Below are 20781 nucleotides of genomic sequence, written 5' to 3'. Positions count from 1 at the left end.
GCACATGGTGCTTTTCTGTTTACATTCATCCTTTAGACAGCGGTTGCGCGAAACAGGCAGTTCGCACGGAAGTGCTTCCGTGCGACCTGTGTGGTTTTCACGCACCCATTGACTTCAATGGGTGCGTGATGCGCGAAATACTCGGAGATATTGAATATGCCGCGCTTTTTACGCAGTGGACAAGCGCTGCGCAAAAATCACGGACTGTCTGTACTGGCCCATAGACTTCTATTGGTCCATGCGTGCCGCGTGAAAACCACGCGACCTGCACAGACGCAATTCACGGCCGTCTTAATCAGCCCTTATGGACAGACGAATCGAAGTTTGAGGTGTTTGGATCACACAGAAGAACATTTGTGAGACGCAGAACAACTGAAAATATGCTAGAAGAGTGCCTGACGCCATCTGTCAAGCATGGTGGAGGTAATGTGATGGTCTGGAGTTGCTTTGGTGCTGGTAAAGTGGGAGATTTGTACAAGGTAAAAGGGATTTTGAATAAGGAAGGCTATCACTCCATTTTGCAACGCCATTCCATACCCTGTGGACAGCGCTTGATTGGAGCCAATTTCATTCTACAACAGGACAATGACCCAAAGCACACCTCCAAATTATGCAAGAACTATTTAGGGAAGAAGCAGGCAGCTGGTATTCTATCTGTAATGGAGTGGCCAGCGCAGTCACCAGATCTCAACCCCATAGAGCTGTTGTGGGAGTAGCTTGACCGTATGGTACGCAAGAAGTGTCCATCAAGCCAATCCAACTTGTGGGAGGGCCTTCTGGAAGCATGGGGTGAAATTTCTTCCGATTACCTCAGCAAATTAACAGCTAGAATGCCAAAGGTCTGCAATGCTGTAATTGCTGCAAATGGAGCATTCTTTGACGAAAGCAAAGTTTGAAGGAGAAAATTATTATTTCAAATAAAAATCATTATTTCTAACCTTGTCAATGTCTTGACTATATTTTCTAGTCATTTTGCAACTCATTTGATAAATATAAGTGTGAGTTTTCAAGGAAAACACAAAAATGTCTGGGTGACCCCAAACTTTTCAACGGTAGTGTAGGTGTGTGCATAATGCCTTAATTATATAGTGCAATTGACAGCGCTGCTTTGAATGTGCACCCTGAGTCCACAGTCTTTCCTTCTCCAGCATAATATCCTTTCATGTAAGATCCCTTTGTGTTGATCATCTCACCTATGCTTTGAAGTTATATTGCTGCATGAATTAACATTATACTCTAGCAATTCTCCTGATAAATCAATTTTCACTAGTGGTGGATGGTTGCAGCATCCTGCATTTTTGTAAAAATGTATCTCAACATCCTCCTCACCACCACTGACAGTTGGGTCGCAGTCAGTGAGGACGAGTCAAGTTAAAGTACTAGAATTTGAGTCCAAGGCAAGCAGCAACTATTGACAAGCAGCTGTTCTTCTGCCCCACCATTCTGGCCTGGGGACTAATTCTAGTGGTCTTCAGTGCTCTTGACCTTCCTGGATCCCCACAAGCTGCAGGCAGCTTAGACGTTCCTCAGCAAGCTCATTCTTCATTGACTGGGATTAGGCTGGCGCAAGACCCCACTAACACATGGCTGTGCTGACAGTTTTAGTAGGGCTCTGTGTTGGGATTTGTCTGACTGTGACTCAAGCAAAAGAACAAGTTGTGTTGTGTGAGCAATAGCCCCTGCTGCCACAGGCTTGCACAGTGTCGGGCAGCAGTGGACCTTTCTGAGTGCAGAAGACCCCAGCTCTGATTGTTGCTATGTAGAACAGAACGCAGAATGTTTGCTGTGTAACTCAGTAATTTTACTTGCTTGCATTATATGCTAAGGTCATGGTGGAGAATCCGTGGCAGAAATCTGAATTACACCCTGTATGGGGGCTGATATGGTGGGCATTATACAGCATAGGGGGCTGATATAGTGGGGGCAGCATTATACTGTATGAGGGGAAGATATGGGGGGCATTATAGTGTATGGGGAGCTGATATGGAGGGCATTATACTGTATGGGGAGCTGATATGGAGGGCATTATACCGTGGGGGCTGATATGGGGAGAATTATAAGATGTGGGGCAGCTATGTGGGGCATTATACTGTATGTGGGCATTATACTGTTTGAGGGCATTTTACTTTATGGGGGCATTATACTGTATGGGGGCAGCTATGTTGAGCATTATGCTGTATGGGGGCATTATACTGTGTGGAGGCAGCTATGGGGGCATTATACTGTGGGGCAGCTATGGGAGCATTATACTGTGTGGGGGGCAGATATGTGGGGCATTATATTGTGTGGGGGCATAATACTGTGAAGGCAACTATTGGGGGCATTATACTGTGGGAGCATCCATGGGGACTGTTGGGCAAGGCAGCTGGGCATAGGCACGTGCAGGGGTATGGTGGTGTTGGGGAGGGGTAGGGGGGACCAAGCTGAATTCTTGCACCAGAGCCCATGAGCCTTTAGCTACGCCCCTGGTTTTACCTCTTGCACACGACCAAATTTGGGCCATGAAAAGCGGTCCACGTGTCAGACGGATTTCGTGGCCTGACCGCGGTAAAGGTGAACGGGACTCCTGGCATCAACGACATTTATGATGCTAGGAGTTTCTGCCTCCTCATGGAACCATACCTCCCAACCATCCCATATCCGGCGGGACAGTCCCAGTTTCTCACCGCTGTCCCGCCGTCCCAGGCGGTCTGCAAAATGTCCCGCTGGGTGCTGCAGCTGTATTAAAACAGCTGATCGCTGCTGACAGGCGCCCTGCATGCCAGACGTCTGCAACAGCAGTCAGAAGAAGGCAGGAGTCTTGCGGCGGTGTTCTCACTGGGATCGATGCCGGCACGGGAGTGGACCAGTCCAGTCACCTGACCTGTCATCTGACCACACCGGTCAGGTGACAGGTCAGGTGACTGGACTGGTCCACTCCCGGGCCGGCATCGACACCAGTGAGAATGCAGCCGCAAGACTCCTGCCTTCTTCTGACGGTGAGTGAAAGCAGAGCGGAGAGTGGCAGCAGTAGGGCCGGCTACCTCTTATAAGGGGGTTGTGTTGTGCTACCTACAGGGAGCTATCTACAGGGGGCCTGTGTCTGGCGCTATGTACAGGGGGGGCTGTGTGGAGGAATCTACAGGGGGGCTATATCTGGAGCTATCTACAGGGGGGCTATGTGTGGAGCTATCTACAGGGGGAGGGCTGTGTGTGGAGCTATGTACAGGGGGGCTATGTGTGGATCTATCTACAGGGGGCTGTGTGTGGAGCTATCTACAGGGGGGCTGTGTGCGGAGCTATCTACAGGGGGGCTGTATCTGGAGATATCTACAGGGGGGCTGTGTCTGGCGCTATGTACAGGGGGGCTGTATGGAGCAATCTTCAGGGGGGCTGTGTCTGGCGCTATCTACAGGGGGGGCTGTGTGTGGCGCTATCTAGAGGGGGGCTGTGTGTGGAGCTATCTACAGGGGGGCTGTGCGTGGAGCTATCTACAGGGGGGCTGTGTGTGGCGCTGTCTACAGGGGGCGCTGTGTGTGGAGCTATCTATAGGGGGGCTGTGTGTGTAGCTATGTACAGGGGGCTGTGTCTGGCGCTATGTACAGGGGGCTGTGTGTGGCGCTATCTACAGGGTGGGCTGTGTGTGGAACTATCTACAGGGGGTTGTGTGTGGAGCTATCTACAGTGGGGCTGTGTCTGGCGCTATCTAGAGGGGGGCTGTGTGTGGAGCTATCTACAGGGGGGCTGTGCGTGGAGGTATCTACAGTGGGGCTGTGTGTGGTGCTATCTACAGGGGGCGCTGTGTGTGGAGCTATCTATAGGGGGGCTGTGTGTGTAGCTATGTACAGGGGGCTGTGTCTGGCGCTATGTACAGGGGGCTGTGTGTGCCGCTATCTACAGGGTGGGCTGTGTGTGGAGCTATCTACAGGGGGGTTGTGTGTGGAGCTATCTACAGTGGGGCTGTGTCTGGCGCTATGTACGGGGGCTGTGTGTGGCGCTATCCACAGGGGGGCTGTGTGTGGAGCTATTTACAGGGGGGCTGTGTGTGGCGCTGTCTACAGGGGGGGCTGTGTGTGGAGCTATCTACAGGGGGGATGTGCGTGGAGCTATCTACAGGGGGCGCTGTGTGTGGAGCTATCTACAGGGGGGCTGTGTCTGGAGCTATGTACAGGGGGGCGGTGTGTGATGCTATCTACAGGGGGGCTGTGTGTGGAGCTATCTACAGTGGGGCTGTGTCTGGCGCTATGTACAGGGGGGCTGTGTGTGGCGCTATCTACAGGGGGGGCTGTGTGTGGCGCTATCTACAGGGGGGCTGTGTGTGGAGCTATCTACAGGGGGGCTGTGTCTGAAACTATCTACAGGGGGGCTGTGTGTGTCACTATCTACAGGGGGCTGTGTGTGGAGCTATCTACAGGGGGGCTGTGTGTGGCGCTATCTACAGGGGGGCTATGTGTAGAGCTAACTACAGGGGGCTGTGTGTGGCGCTATGTACAGGGGGGCTGTGTGTGGAGCTATCTACAGGGGGGCTGTATCTGGAGCTATCTACAGGCGGGCTGTGTGTGTGTAGCTATCTACAGGGGGGGCTCTGTGTGGCTCTATCTACAGGGGGGGCTGTGTGTGGCGCTATGTACAGGGGGCTGTGTGTGGCGCTATGTACAAGGGGCTGTGTGTGGAGCTATCTACAGGTGGCTGTGTCTGGCGCTATGTACAGGGGGGCTGTGTCTGGCGCTATGTACAGGGGGCTGTGTGGAGCAATTTTAAAGGGGGGCTGTGTGTGGAGCTTTCTGCAGGGGGGCTGTATCTGGAGCTATCTACAGGTAGGGCTGTGTCTGGCGCTATGTACAGGGGGGCTGTGTGTAGAGCAATCTACAGGGGGGCTGTGTGTTGCGCTATGTACAAGGGGCTGTGTGTGGAGCTATCTACAGGGGGCTGTGTCTGGCGCTATGTACAGGGGGGCTGTGTGTGGAGCAATCTACAGGGGGGCTCTGGTGGATGATTTTTTCATTGACCGGTAGCAGAGTTACACAACTGGAAAAAAAAAATCCCCATCATGTAACTCTGCTACCTGTCAATTGAAAAGTCATCAACCACAGGGTCTCCCTCTTGACTTTCATTGTTCTCAGCCTTTTGGTTTGTCCTGCAGCTGCTGCCGCCGTGATGAGCAAGTGTTATACCCAAGATAGGAAAAGTAACATAAAGACGACATAACCGGATCCATAATATCTGTGATATCCAGACAGTCCAGAGATCCGCAGTGAGAATGTGCGCTTGTTATTTTCAGAAGGATCTGGCCGTGATTTGATGTGTTGATGCGGGATATTGGGCGTGGTTAGGGGCGTGACTTAAAATTTTCCCTCTTTTCCGAATTCAAAAGCTATCTACAGGGGGGCTGTATCTGGAGATATCTACAGGGGGGCTGTGTCTGGCGCTATGTACAGGGGGGCTGTATGGAGCAATCTTCAGGGGGGCTGTGTCTGGCGCTATCTACAGGGGGGGCTGTGTGTGGCGCTATCTAGAGGGGGGCTGTGTGTGGAGCTATCTACAGGGGGGCTGTGCGTGGAGCTATCTACAGGGGGGCTGTGTGTGGCGCTGTCTACAGGGGGCGCTGTGTCCCTCTTTTCCGAATTCAAAAGTTGGGAGGTATGATGGAACTGCTGTTTTGTACTGAACAAAATGATACAGTACGGAACAGTAGTTCCCCGGAGAGGCAGATTCTACTAGCATCATACATTTCACCTGTACGGCGGTCAGGCCGAGAAATCCATCTGACACGCGGACCGCTTTTCATGGCCCAAACTCGGTCGTGTGCAAGAGGTGTAACTCAGATTTCTGCCACGGATGCTCCACCATGACCTTAGCATATAATGCAAGCAACTAAAATGACTTTCACAGCACAGCAAAGATTGTGCGTTCTGTTCTACATAGCAACAATCAAAGCTGGGGCCTTCTGCACTCAGAAAGGCCCACTGAGCCTGACATGTTTTTCACAGACCGAACTCGGTCATGTGCAAGTGGTGTAAGCAGGTTTACACCGTGTTCCAAATTATTATGCACATTGGATTTAAGTGTCATAAACATTTAATTATTCGTTTTTCAATTAAACTCATGGATGGTATTGTGTCTTAGGGCTCTTTAGATCATTGTAATCAATCTCAGACACCTGTGATAATTAGTTTGCCAGCTGTGCCCAATCAAAGGAAAACTACTTAAGAAGGACGTTCCACATTATTAAGCAGGCCACAGGTTTCAAGCAATATGGGAAAGAAAAAGGATCTCTCTGCTGATCTCTCTGCTGACGAAAAGCGTGAAATAGTGCAATACCTTGGACAAGGTATGAAAACATTGGATATTTCAAGAAAACTTAAGCGTGATCATCGTACTGTGAAAAGATTTGTGGCTGATTCAGAGCACAGACTGGTTCGTTCAGATAAAGGCATAATGAGGAAGGTTTCTGCCAGACAAATTAATAGGATTAGGAGAGCAACTGCTAAAATGCCATTGCAAAGCAGCAAACAGGTATTTGAAGCCGCTCCTGCCTCTGAAGTCCCACGAACCTCAAGGTGTAGGATCCTCCAGAGGTTTGCAAGTGTGCATAAAGCTATTATTCGACCGCCCCTAAACAATGCTCACAAGCAGAAACTGTTGCAGTGGGCTCAGAAATACATGAAGACTAATTTTCAAACCGTGTTGTTTACTGATGAGTGCCGTGCAACCCTGGATGGTCCAGATGGATGGAGTAGTGGATGCTTGGTGAATGGCCACCATGTCCCAACAAGGCTGCGACGTCAGCAAGGAGGTGGCGGAGTCATGTTTTGGGCTGAAATCATGGGAAGAGAGCTGGTAGGCCCCTTTAGGGTCCCTGACGGTGTGAAAATGACCTCTGCAAAGTACGTAGAGTTTATGACTGACCACTTTCTTCCGTAGTACAAAAAGAAGAACTGTGCCTTCCGTAGAAAAATTATCTTCATGGATGACAATGCACCATCTCATGCTGCAAAGAATACCTCTGTGTCATTGGCTGCTATGGGCATAAAAGGAGAGAAACTCATGGTGTGGCCTCCATGTTCCCCTGACCTCAACCCTATTGAGAACCTTTGGAGCATCCTCAAGCAAAATATCTATGAGAGTGGGAGGCAGTTCACATCAAAACAGAAGCTCTGGGAGGCTATTCTGACATCCTGCAAAGATATTCAAGCACAAACTGTCCAAATGCTCACAAATTCGATGGATGCAAGAATTGTGAAGGTGATATCAAAGAAGGGGTCCTATGTTAACATGTAACTTGGCCTGCTAAGTTTTTTTTTGATTGAAAGAGCTTTTGATTTCTGTAAATATGACCTCCTGATGCTGCAAATTCAACAAATTACCATTTTAGTTCTCTTTACAACCTTTAAAATGTTTTGATCTCTGTTGTGCATAATAATTTGAAACAGTGCATTTTGAGGTTTTACTTCTAAAAAAAAATCTCTTATTAGGAGATTTGTTCAATAAAGTTTGCATTATACTCCAACGGTTGATGGCTTGAAGATTATACTGACTGTCATTTGCATCGACTATTTAGGAAAATCAGCGAAAAATAACATTTGCATAATAATTTGGAACGCGGTGTACATGTAATTCAGTGTAAAAAATGCATGGTTTCCACGTTAAAAAACAAATGAAAATCAGTCGTGTGAAGATACTTGACTTTTTAGGCCTTGTTCACACAGTGCAGGTTTGCTGCAGATTTTGCAGACATTTTTTTAATTAAAACCAGAATTGGATCCAGGAGAGGAAGCACTTTTAAGCCCTTTTATAATTTTTTCTGTTTAGGTCCTGTTCCTGGTTGTGGCTTAAAAAATGCATACAAAACCTACAGCAAATCTGCACTGTGGGAACAAGGCATTAGAAGAGAAGTGACATCCCTCACTTTGATTGTTTGATATTACATCAGATTAAAGTTAAATTATAGTTACATTTACAGAAAAAGACAACCATCTTATGATATATCGTGTTTTTCAACAGCTTCCACTCACTTATCCAGTGATACCACTGTTAAGACAGAACCAAGTCCTGCTTCTATTAGCTCAACAAGTCGACATGAATCTCAAACTGTCACTGACTCAACACAACATTCAGGTGAGATGAATAAATGAAATAGGACCTGTCAGATCTCCTGACATGTCTGTTCTAGCAAATACTTGAAGATGAAATAACAATTCTGGAGAATCTTTTCTTACAACTCTGCGTTGTGCCATTCCACTGTTATTTCAACTGGAAATTTTTTAATAAATTGATAACTGGTTATTACAATTTTACTTGTCACATGGGTGTGTCCCCACACAGTCTGACAGTGATTTGACAATGTCAGACTTTGTAGCGACACCGTTAACTGGTAACACCCAGTTGTCAATTTATTCATACATTTCTAGGAGGGATAGCACTCCAGAATTGTTATATTATGGGAAATACAAGTATTTACTAAAACAGACATGTCAGGAGAGCGGACGTACCCTCTTCAATTCTATTTTACATTTTTTACAAAAACCAAGGAGATAAAAGATGAATATGAGCAAGATTTGTTGTACATTTCTGAGAAATGCCATCACATTACAAATATTTTACCTTTTAAATGGAATAAAGAACATGCACTGATTGGCTGCCTAGTAGCGCCAGTCTGAAACACAGTATAATGTTATATGTACTGTACTGTTTTCTACCTGTACTACGTGTACTTCATATACTGTACTGTTATCTACCTATACTACATGTACTGTACTTCTCCCTACCTGTACTACCTATACTACATGTACTGTACTGCTCTCTACCTGTACTCCATGTACTATACTGTTATCTATCTGTACTACATGTACTGTACTGCTCTCTACCTGTACTACATGTACAATACTGTTATCTACCTGTACTACATGTACTGTACTACTTAGCAAACCGAACAATGCCCCCAGGTATACCAATGGTCCTAGTGACTAATAGATTAGACCAGAAAAAGAAACAAGTCACGACCAGATAGTAGAAAAAATAAAAAAAATCCTTTATTAAAGTCAATTAGGCACAAACACATAGACAAAACTATACAAGATAAAATCACATAAGCCCTCGTAAAAAGATGGAATCAGAACATGAAAGCAGCGTAGCCCCCCAGATAGTAATCAAAGGATCGCCCAGACTGCTAAAGTGCATAAATAATCAATTTTAAGCAGGTGCTAGGTATGGTACGTTTGCACAGATTGATACATGGACATGGATAACTGGAAGTGCAATCACAAAAAGTATATAACGTATAAACGGCAGTATACCTACACCTACAGAGTACAGGAGTAACCGGGAGATCAAAGCCGGGGGGGAACGCTGCTGGACCGTACTACTGTACTGTACTACTCTCTACCTGTACTCCGTGTACTATACCGTTATCTACCTGTACTACATGTACTGTACTGCTGTCTACCTGTACTATATGTACAATACTGTTATCCATACCTCCCAACCGTCCCGAATCCGGCGGGACAGTCCTGGTTTCTCACCGCTGTCCCGCCCTCCAGGCGGTCTTCAAAATGTCTCGCTGGGAGTTGCATCCAAACAGCTGATCGCTGCTGACTGCAGCAGCGATCAGAAGAAGGCAGGAGTCTGGCGGCGGTGTTCTCACTGCGATCGATGCCGGCCCGGGAGTGCACCAGTCCAGTTACCTGACCTGTCATCTGACCTCACCGGTCAGGTGACTTGACTGGTCCACTCCCGGGCTGGCATCGACACCAGTGAGAACGCCGCTGCAAGACTCCTGACTTCTGTATCTGGCGCTATCTACAGGGGGGCTGTGTGTGTAGCTATCTACAGGGGGCTGTGTGTGGAGCTATCTACAGGGGGGCTGTGTGTGTAGCTATCTACAGGGGAGCTGTGTGTGGAGCTATCTACAGGGGGGCTGTGTGTTGAGCTATCTACAGGGGGCTGTATCTGGAGCTATCTACAGGGGGGCTGTATCTGGAGCTATCTACAGGGGGGTTGTGTCTGGATCTATCCACAGGTGGGCTGTATCTGGAGCTATGTACAGGATGGCTGTGTCTGGTGCTATGAACAGGGGGGCTGTATCTGGAGCTATCTACAGGGGGGCTCTGATGGATGATTTTTCCATTGACCGCTAGCAGAGTTACACAACTGGAAAAAAATCCCCATCATGTAACTCTGCTACCTGTCAATTGCAAAGTCATCAACCACAGGGTCTCCCTCTTGACTTTCATTGTTCTCAGCCTTTTGGTTTGTCCTGCAGCTGCTGCCGCTGTGATGAACAAATATTATACCCATGATAGGAAAAGTAACACAAAGACAATATAACCTGAAATATAACATCTGTGATATCCAGACAGTCTAGAGATCCGCAGTGAGAATTTGCGCGTGTTATTTGCAGAAGGATCTGGCCGTGATTTGATGTGTTGATACTGGGCGTGGTTAGGGGGCGTGGCTTAAAGTGTCCCTCTTTTCCGAATTAAAAAATTGGGAGGTATGCTGTTATCTAACTGTACTACATGTACTGTACTGCTCTCTACCTGTACTTCATGAACTATACTGTTATCTATCTGTACTACATGTTCTGTACTGCTCTCTACCTGTACTACATGTACAATACTGTTATCTACCTGTACTACATGTACTGTACTCCTCTCTACCTGTACTCCGTGTACTATACTGTTATCTACCTGTACTACATGTACTGTACTGCTCTCTACCTGTACAATACTGTTATCTACTTGTACTACATGTACTGTACTGCTCTCTACTTGTACTTTACTGTACTGTTATCTACCTATACTACATGTACTGTACTCCTATCTACCTATACTACATGTACTGTACTGCACTCTACCTGTACTACATGTACTGTACTGTACTCTACCTGTACTACATGTACTGTACTGCTATCTGCCTGTACTGTACTGTCCTCTACCTATACTACATGTACTGTACTGCTATCTGCCTGTACTGTACTGCTCTCTATCTGTACTACATGTACTGTACTGCTCTCTACCTCTACTACATGTACTGTACTGCTCTCTACCTATACTACATGTACTATACTGCACTCTACCTATACTACATGTACTGTACTCTACCTATACTACATGTACAATACTGTTATCTACCTATACCTGTACTACATGTACTGTACAGCTCTCTACCTGTACCACATGTACTGCTACTACATGTACTGTACTGCACTCTACCTATACTACATGTACTGTACTGCTATCTGCCTGTACTGTGCTGCACTCTACCTATGCTACATATACTGTACTGCGCTCTACCTATACTACATGTACTGTACTACTATCTGCCTGTACTGTACTGCACTCTACCAATACTACATGTACTGTACTGCACGCTAACAATACTACATGTACTGTACTGTGCTCTACCTATACTAAATGTACTGTACTGCTATCTGCCTGTACTGTACTGTACTGTCCTCTACCAATACTACATGCAATACTACATGTACTGTACCCTACATATACTACATGTACTGGACTGCTATCTATCTCTATTACATGTACTGTACTGTTCTCTACCTTTACTACATGTACTGTACTGCTCTCTACCTATACTACATGTACTATACTGCACTCTACCTATACTACATGTACTGTACTGTACTCTACCTATACCACATGTACTGCTACTACATGTACTGTATTGCACTCTACCTATACTACATGTACTGTACTTCTATCTGCCTGTACTGTACTCTACCCATAATGTACAGCTCTCTACCTGTACCACATGTACTGCTACTACATGTACTGTACTGCACTCTACCTATACTACATGTACTGTACTGCTATCTGCCTGTACTGTGCTGCACTCTACCTATGCTACATATACTGTACTGCACTCTACCTATACTACATGTACTGTACTACTATCTGCCTGTACTGTACTGCACTCTACCTATACTACATGTACTGTACTGCACTTTACCTATACTACATGTACTGTACTGCACGCTAACAATACTACATGTACTGTACTGTGCTCTACCTATACTAAATGTACTGTACTGCTATCTGCCTGTACTGTACTGTACTGTCCTCTACCAATACTACATGTACTGTACCCTACATATACTACATGTACTGGACTGCTATCTGCCTCTACTGTACTGCTCTCTATCTCTATTACATGTACTGTACTGCTCTCTACCTTTACTACATGTACTGTACTGCTCTCTACCTATACTACATGTACGATACTGCACTCTACCTATACTACATGTACTGTACTGTACTCTACCTATACCACATATACTGCTACTACATGTACTGTACTGCACTCTACCTATACTACATGTACTGTACTTCTATCTGCCTGTACTGTACTCTACCTATACTACATGTACTGTACTGCTCTCTACCTATACTACATGTACTGTACGGCACTCTACCTATAGTACATGTACAGTACTGCACGCTACCTATACTACATGTACTGTACTGTACTCTACCTATACTACATGCCGCGGGACCCGTAGCAGCCACTACGGCTGCTACGGTGGTAGTTACGCCACTGCTACATGTACTGTACTGCACTCTACCTATACTACATGTACTGTACTGCTATCTGCCCTTACTGTACTGTCCTCTACCTATACTACATGTACTGTACTCTACATATACTACATGTACTGTACTGCACTCTACCTATACTACATGTATTTTACTGCTATCTGCCTGTACTGTACTGCACTCTACCTATACTACATGTACTGTACTGCTATCTGCCTGTACTGTACTCTGCCTATACTACATGTACTGTACTACTCTCTACCTATACTACATGCACTGTACTGCACTCTACCTATACTACATGTACTGTACTGCACGCTACCTATACTACATGTACTGTACTGTACTCTACCTATACTACATGTACTGTACTGTACTTTACCTATATTACATGTACTGTACTGCTCTCTACCTATACTACATGTATTGTACTGCACTCTGCCTTTACTACATGTACTGTACTGTACTCTACCTATACTATATGTACTGTACTGCTATCTGCCTGTACTGTACTGTCCTCTACCTATACTACATGTACTGTACTCTACATATACTACATGTACTGTACTGCTATCTGCCTGTACTGTACTGCTTTCTATCTCTACTACATGTACTGTACTGCTCTCTACCTGTACTACATGTACTGTACTGCTATCTGCCTGTACTGCACTCTACCTATACTACATGTACTGTACTGCACTCTACCTATACTACATGTACTGTACTTCTATCTGCCTGTGCTGTACTGCACTCTACCTATACTACACGTACTGTACTATACCTATACTACATGTACTGTACTGCACTCTACCTATACTACATGTACTGTACTGCTATCTGCCTGTACTGTACTGCACTGCACTCTACCTATACTACATGTACTGTACTGCTCTCTACGTATACTACATGTATTTTACTGCTATCTGCCTGTACTGTACTGCACTCTACCTATACTACATGTACTGTACTGCACTCTACCTATACTACATGTACTGTACTGCTATCTGCCTGTACTCTACTCTACCCATGCTACATGTACTGTACTGCTATCTACCTATACTACATGTACTGTACTGCACTCTACCTATACTACATGTACTGTACTGTACTCTACCTATACTACATGTACTGTACTGCTATCTGCCCTTACTGTACTGTCCTCTACCTATACTACATGTACTGAACTCTACATATACTACATGTACTGTACTGCACTCTACCTATACTACATGTACTGTACTGTACTCTACCTATACTACATGTATTTTACTGCTATCTGCCTGTACTGTACTGCACTCTACCTATACTACATGTACTGTACTGCACTCTACCTATACTACATGTATTGCGCTGCTATCTGCCTGTACTGTACCCTACCTATACTACATGTACTGTACTGTTATCTACCTATACTACATGTACTGTACTGCACTCTACGTATACTACATGTATTGTACTGTTATCTGCCTGTACTGTACTGCACTCTACCTATACTGCATGTACTGTGCTGCTATCTGCCTGTACTGTACCCTACCTATACTACATGTACTGTGTTGCTCTCTACCTATACTACATGTACAGTACTTTACTTCACTCTACCTATACTACATGTACTGTACTGCTCTCTACCTATACTACTTGTACTGTACTACACTCTACCTATACTACATGTACTGTACTGCTATCTGCCTGTACTGTACTGCTCTCTACCTCTACTACATGTATTGTACTGATCTCTACCTGTACTACATGTACTGTGCTACTATCTACCTGTGCTACATCTACTGTACTGCCTGTTGTACATGTAATTGACTGGATTCACACAAAGTTTTTACTTGTGCTTTCGGCTATCATTCATAATGGTTTGTTGTTGTTTTTTTGCATTATTTAACCCCTTAACCCCTTCAGGACTGAGCCTGTTTTGGCCTTCAGGACGAAGACGATTTCTCAAATCCTGACATGTGTCACTTTATGTGGTAATAACTTGGGAATGCTTTTACCTATCCAAGTGATTCTGAGGTTGTTTTCTCGTGACATATTGTACTTTATGTTAGGGAAAAAATTTGGTCGATAAATTTAATATTTATTTGTAAAAAACACCAAGATTTAGAGAAAATTTGCAAAAATTAGCATTTTTCTAAATTTCAATGTATCTGCTTTTAAAACAGATAGCAATACCACACAAAACAGTTACTAGTTAACATCCTCCATACGTCTACTTTATGTTTGCATCGTTTTTTGAACATTCTTTTATTTTTCTAGGACGTTACAAGTCTTAGAACTTTAGCAGCGATTTGTCATATTTTTAGAAAATTTCAAAAGGCTATTTTTACAAGGACCAGTTCAGTTCTGAAGTGGCTTTGAGGGCCTTATATATTAGAAAGTCCCCATAAATCACCCCATTTTGAAAACTGCACCCCTCAAAGTATTCAAAACAGCATTCAGAAAGTGTTTAAACCCTTTAGGTGGTTCACAGGAATTAAAGCAAAGTAGAGGTGAAATTTACAAATGTAATTTTTTTTTGCCAAAATTCATTTGTAATACATTTTTTTTATATACCACAGAAAGTTTTACCTGAGAAATGCACCTCAATATTTATTGCCCAGATTCTACAGTTTTTAGAAATATCCCACATGTTACCCTAGTGCGCTAATTTACTGAAATACAGGCCTCAGAAGCAAAGAAGAAGTGCAATCCGGTAGTGGATTTTGGGGTCTCCTTTTTTTTTTAGAATATATTTTAGGTACCATGTCAGGTTTGAAGAGGTCTTGTGAGGCCAAAACAATAAAGACCCCCAAAAGTAACCCCATTTTGGAAACGACACTCATAAAGGAATTTTTCTAGGGGTAAAGTTAGCATTTTGACCCCACAGTTGTTTTGCTGAATTCATTGGAATTAGTCTGTAAAGGTAAAAATCTACTTTTTTCTGAAAAAAGGTAGCCATTTTTAATTTTTACAAGAAATAAAGGACAAAAAGCACCCCAACATTTGTAAAACAATTTCTGCTGATTACGGAAATATGCCATATGTGGTAAAAAAAAAATGCTGTTTGGACCCACAGCAGGGCTTAGAAGGGAAGGAGCGCTATTTGGCTTTTGGAGCTCAAATTTAGCTGAAATGGTTTTTGGGTGCCATGTCGCATTTGCAAAGCCCCTGACAGACCAAAACAGTGGAAACCCCCAAAAGTGACCCCCATTTTGTAAATTACACCACTTAAAGAATTTATCTAGGCGTATAGTGGGCATTTGGAACCCACAGGTCTCTTGCAGAATTTATTAGAATTAGGCTATGAAAATGAATATCAACATTTCTTCAACTAAAATGTTGCATTTTTTCAATTTCACAAAGGAGGACAAAGCACCCCAACATCTGTAAAGCAATTTCTCCCGAGTATGGCTATACCGCACATGTGGTCATAAATCTTTTTTTCATTAGAAAGTAATTAACCCTTTCCGGACTGAACCATTTTTTTCTTTTCCTTTTTAGTTTTTCCCAACCCGCTTTCCAAGAGCCATAACTTTTTTATTTTTCCGTCAATAGAGTGGTGTGAGGGCTTATTTTTTGCAGAACGAGTGGTCGTTTTTATTGGTACCATTTTTTGGTACATACATCTTTTTGAGCACTTTTTATAAAAAATTTTGGTAGAGCCAAGGTGACCAAAAAACAGCGATTTTGCCGTTTGAAATTTATTTTTCACGTGAGCCCGCTCCATACATCACCCCCCACACTACGACATGCTATGTCGTGGTGCGCGAAGGGGTTAATGCACAGTGGATGGTGCAGAGTGAAAATTAAAATTTTCCACTGATATGCCATTTTAGTGCACTATATGTTGTGCCCAGTTTGTGCCACTGAAGACAAATACCTCATAAAATATTAACCGGGTTCTCCTGGGTATGGCGATGCCATATCAGTGGACGTAAACTGCTGTTTGGGCATGCTGTAGGGCTCAGAAGGGATGGAACGACTTAGCTTGTTAGTTCTGTTTGGCGTTTTACTGGTATTTCAGTTTATAATGTGGGGGCATATGTAAACTGCGCGGAGAACATCAGGGAATAATAAGAGGGTATAATAATGGGGTAAATAAATAATAACCTGCAGATGTGTGGCCAGTGTCGCACTGATAAATGGCGCCCAATCTTATCCGATTTTGGAACACTGCACATTTTGCATCGCCATATTCTGAGAGCCAGAACTTTTTTATTTTTTCTCCACCGGAGCTGTGTGAGGGCTTATTTGTTGCGGGACAATCTGTAGCTTTCATTGGTTCCATTTTGGGGTACATGCAATTTTTTTGATCACTTTTTATTCCATTTTTTGGCAAGCCGGGTGACCAAATACAAGCAATTCTGACAATGTTTTTTATTCTTTTTTTTTATGGCGTTCACTCTAGGCTATAAGTGACTATTTAACTTTATTCTGCGGATCAGCACGATTACGTCGATACCATATGTATATCGTTTTTTTATGTTTTGCAGCATTTGTGCAATAAAATCACTTATTTATAAAATAAATTATTTTTTGTGTCACCATATTCTGAGAGCCGTAACGGTTTTATTTTTCAGTCAAAAAAGCTGTGTAAGGGCTTGTTTTTATTGGTACTATTTTGGCGTACATGCGACTCTTTGATCACTTTTTATTTAATATTTTGGGAGGAGTGGTGACCAAAAAATAGTGATTCTGGCATTGTTTTTTTGCTTATTTTTTTTGCGGTGTTCACCGTGGGAGAAAAATAATATTATAGTTTTATAGTTGGGGTCGTTACGAACGCGGTGATACCAAATATGTGTACTTTTTTTAACGTGTTCATTTTATTCCTATAATAAAATACTTATTAAAGGAAAAAAAGCGTTTTTTTGTTTATGTCACTTAGAACTTTTATTTTGACACTTTTTTATAGCATTTTTATAATCTTTTTTTAACTTTTTTTACTTGTCGCACTAGGGGACACTTAGACTTGCAGCTCTGATCGCTGCTAGAACACATTACACTACCTATGCAGCATAATGTGTTCTAACGGTCATTGTGGCGTGACAGTTAACTTTTAAAGCGCGGACGTAACTGCACGCCCAGGTGCGCAAAGTTACTGCTCACCAATCATTTACGCCAAGTTGCGGGAAGGGGTTAATGACCAGCCTATTTTAAACCTTAATGACCAAGAAATTTTTTACGTTTTTCCATCGTCGCATTCCAAGAGCTATAACTTTTTTATTTTTGCGTCGACATAGCTGTATCAGGTCTTGTTTTTTGCGGGACAAGTTGTATTTTTTAATAGCACCATTTTTAGGTACGTATTATTTATTGATTAACTTTTATTTATTTTTTTGGGGGGGGAAAAGAAAAAAAACTGAAATTTCGCCACTCTTTTTTGCATCCTAAATCTACACCGTTTAGCGTGTAGTATAAATAACACAATAACTTTATTCAGCAGGTTGTTCTGATTGCAAAGATACCAAATTTGTGTAGATTTTGTATGTTTTACTACTTTTACGCAGTAAAAACGCTTTTTTTTCAAAATTATTTGTTTTTGTGTCTCCATATTTGAAGAGCCATAACTTTTTTATTGTTCCGCCGATGCAGTTGTATGAGGTTTTTTTTTTTTGCGGGACGACTTGTAGTTTTTATTGGTACCATTTTGTAGTAGATGCGACTTTTTGATCACTTTTTATCACATTTTATTTAAGTCAGGATTCACAGAAAACAGAAATATTTCCATTGTTTTTTATTTTATTTTTTACGGCGTTCACCGTGCGGGTTGAATAATGTAATAGCTTTATAGTCGGGGTCGTTACCGACGTGGAGATACTAAATATGTGTAACTTTTTTACTTTATTTTGGTTTTTAATAGTAAAGCAGTTTGTAAGGGGAAAAAGTGGGGTTTTAATTTTTTTCACATTTTTTTTATTAACTTTATTCAACTTTTTTTTACTTTTATACTAGTCCCACTAGGGTACTTTAATATGCGATTCTCCAATCGCTTTTATAATACACTGCAATACTTTTGTATTGCAGTGTATTACTGCCTGTCCGTTTAAAATGGACAGGCATCTGCTAGGACATGCCTTCGGCATGACCTATCAGGCATTCACTACAGGCTTTATTAGGCCCCCGGCTGCCATGGGAGACACAGACACTCGGTGATCTTATCACCGGGTGTGTTAGGGATCTGCCAGGTACTTCATCTAGGTATACTCCTGGGATTAATCAATCCACACCTGAGGCCAGACCTGTTCGACTGACACCATCTCCCACCAACCAGGGTGGCAGGCTCAGGAGTGGGAGAGCCTATCGCGGCCTGGTCTGTCGGAGTTAGCTCCGCCCCCTGTCCTTTATTACCTGCCCTGTTCTCTCCCTCAGTGCTTGTAATTCTTTTGGATTCCTGGCCCCACTGCTGCTTGCTCCAGCCTGCTTCTGCCGTGCTTCTGCCTTGCTGCAGTTCTGCTTGACCTGCTTTGCTTTGCCCCTGGCTTGCTTCTGTCTCCTTGCCCGCTTGGGTGTACTCACTTCGTCCTGGTCCTGACTGTCCGTTCGCCGCTCCGTTTCCTCGTGGCGTTCCGTGGCTACTGCCCCTTCCCTTGCATGTTCCCTGTTTGTTTTCCTGTGCACTTAGACAGCGTAGGGACCGCCGCCCAGTTGTACCTCGTCGCCTAGGGCGAGTCGTTGCAAGTAGGCAGGGACAGGGCGGTGGGTAGATTAGGGCTCACTTTCCCTTCACCTCCTTCCGGCCATTACATAATTACAAGCCCTTACCTAGTCTACCATTTCTCCTACGCTGACGCTATCATGGACCCCCTTGAGACCCTGGCCCAGCAGATGCAGGGCCTCTCCCTACAGGTCCAGGCCCTGGCCCAAAGGGTCAATCAGGGTGACGCTGCTTTAGTAGTACCCCTCACCTCACCTCTAGAACCCGACCTCAAGTTACCTGACCGGTTCTCAGGGGACCGTAAGACGTTTCTCTCCTTCCGGGAGAGTTGCAGACTGTATTTCCGCCTAAAGCCCCACTCCTCAGGTTCCGAGAACCAGCGGGTGGGTATCATCATATCCCGACTCCAGGAAGGGCCCCAAGAGTGGGCCTTCTCCTTGGCTCCTGACGCCCCTGAACTTTCCTCTGTTGATCGTTTTTTCTCTGCCCTCGGACTCATTTACGACGAGACTGACAGGACTGCTTTAGCCGAGAGTCAGCTGGTGACCTTACGTCAGGGTAGGAGACCGGTTGAGGAATACTGTTCTGATTTTAGGAAGTGGTGCGTAGCTTCTCAGTGGAACGATCCGGCCCTAAGGTGCCAGTTTAGGTTAGGATTATCTGACGCCCTGAAGGATCTGCTGGTTAGCTACCCCTCGTCTGACTCCCTTGACCAGGTTATGGCCCTAGCAGTACGACTTGACCGACGTCTCAGGGAACGTCAGCTAGAACGCTTCAGTGTGCTCCCCTCTGACTTTTCTGCGATCCCCCCCGAGGTCCCGTCTCCTCGCCCCTCCACGGAGGACTCGGAGGTACCTATGCAACTCGGGGCCTCCATGTCCCCTCGACAACGTAGGGAGTTTCGCAGAATGAATGGTCTCTGCTTCTACTGTGGGGACGACAAGCATCTACTGAACACCTGTCCCAGGCGCAAGAATAAGAAGCCGGAAAACTTCCGCGCCTAAGTGATCATCGGGGAGGTCACTTGGGCGCACAGGTATTTCCCGTTAATGTGAAACGCAATAAAATTTTGCTTCCCTTTCAGGTCTCGTTTGCTGGCCGGGCAGCCACGGGCAGTGCTTTCGTGGATTCAGGGTCATCTGCTAATATCATGTCTGCGGAATTTGCTATGTCTCTAAAGATGCCTTGTATTGATTTACCTTATCCTATCCCTGTAGTAGGAATCGACTCAACTCCCCTTGCTAATGGTTATTTTACTCAGCATACTCCTGTTTTTGAACTCCTTGTTGGCTCCATGCATTTGGAGCAGTGCTCTGTACTGGTGATGCAGGGATTATCGTCTCATCTGGTTTTAGGCCTTCCCTGGTTGCAGTTGCATAATCCCACGTTTGATTGGAATACTGGGGATCTCACCAAATGGGGTAATGAATGTCTTATGTCATGTCTTTCTGTTAACTCTATTTCTCCCCGGGAGGAGGTAAACACGCTTCCTGAGTTTGTTCAGGACTTCGCCGATGTGTTTTCTAAGGAGGCCTCCGAGGTGTTGCCCCCCCATAGAGATTACGATTGCGCTATCGATTTGGTGCCTGGTGCCAAGCTTCCTAAGGG

The 20781-nt window shown here is 44.5% G+C and overlaps 1 protein-coding gene across 1 annotated transcript in view; it reads left to right on the top strand.

The window, feature by feature from the left end:
- The window catches only part of CIST1 (colon, intestine and stomach enriched 1), a 211569-nt gene that overhangs the window by 131324 nt on the left and 59464 nt on the right, over positions 1-20781 (top strand). Inside the window, exon 4 of the mRNA XM_075850052.1 lies at positions 7984-8097. Within this exon, the coding sequence (XP_075706167.1) occupies positions 7984-8097 (114 nt within the window). The remainder of the gene's footprint in view (positions 1-7983; positions 8098-20781) is intronic.

The sequence above is a fragment of the Rhinoderma darwinii genome, chromosome 1, assembly GCF_050947455.1.
Source record: "Rhinoderma darwinii isolate aRhiDar2 chromosome 1, aRhiDar2.hap1, whole genome shotgun sequence".
NCBI lineage: Eukaryota > Metazoa > Chordata > Amphibia > Anura > Rhinodermatidae > Rhinoderma > Rhinoderma darwinii.
The sequence above is the reverse complement of the archived record's forward strand: the minus strand, read 5'-3'. Positions and strand labels throughout refer to the sequence as shown.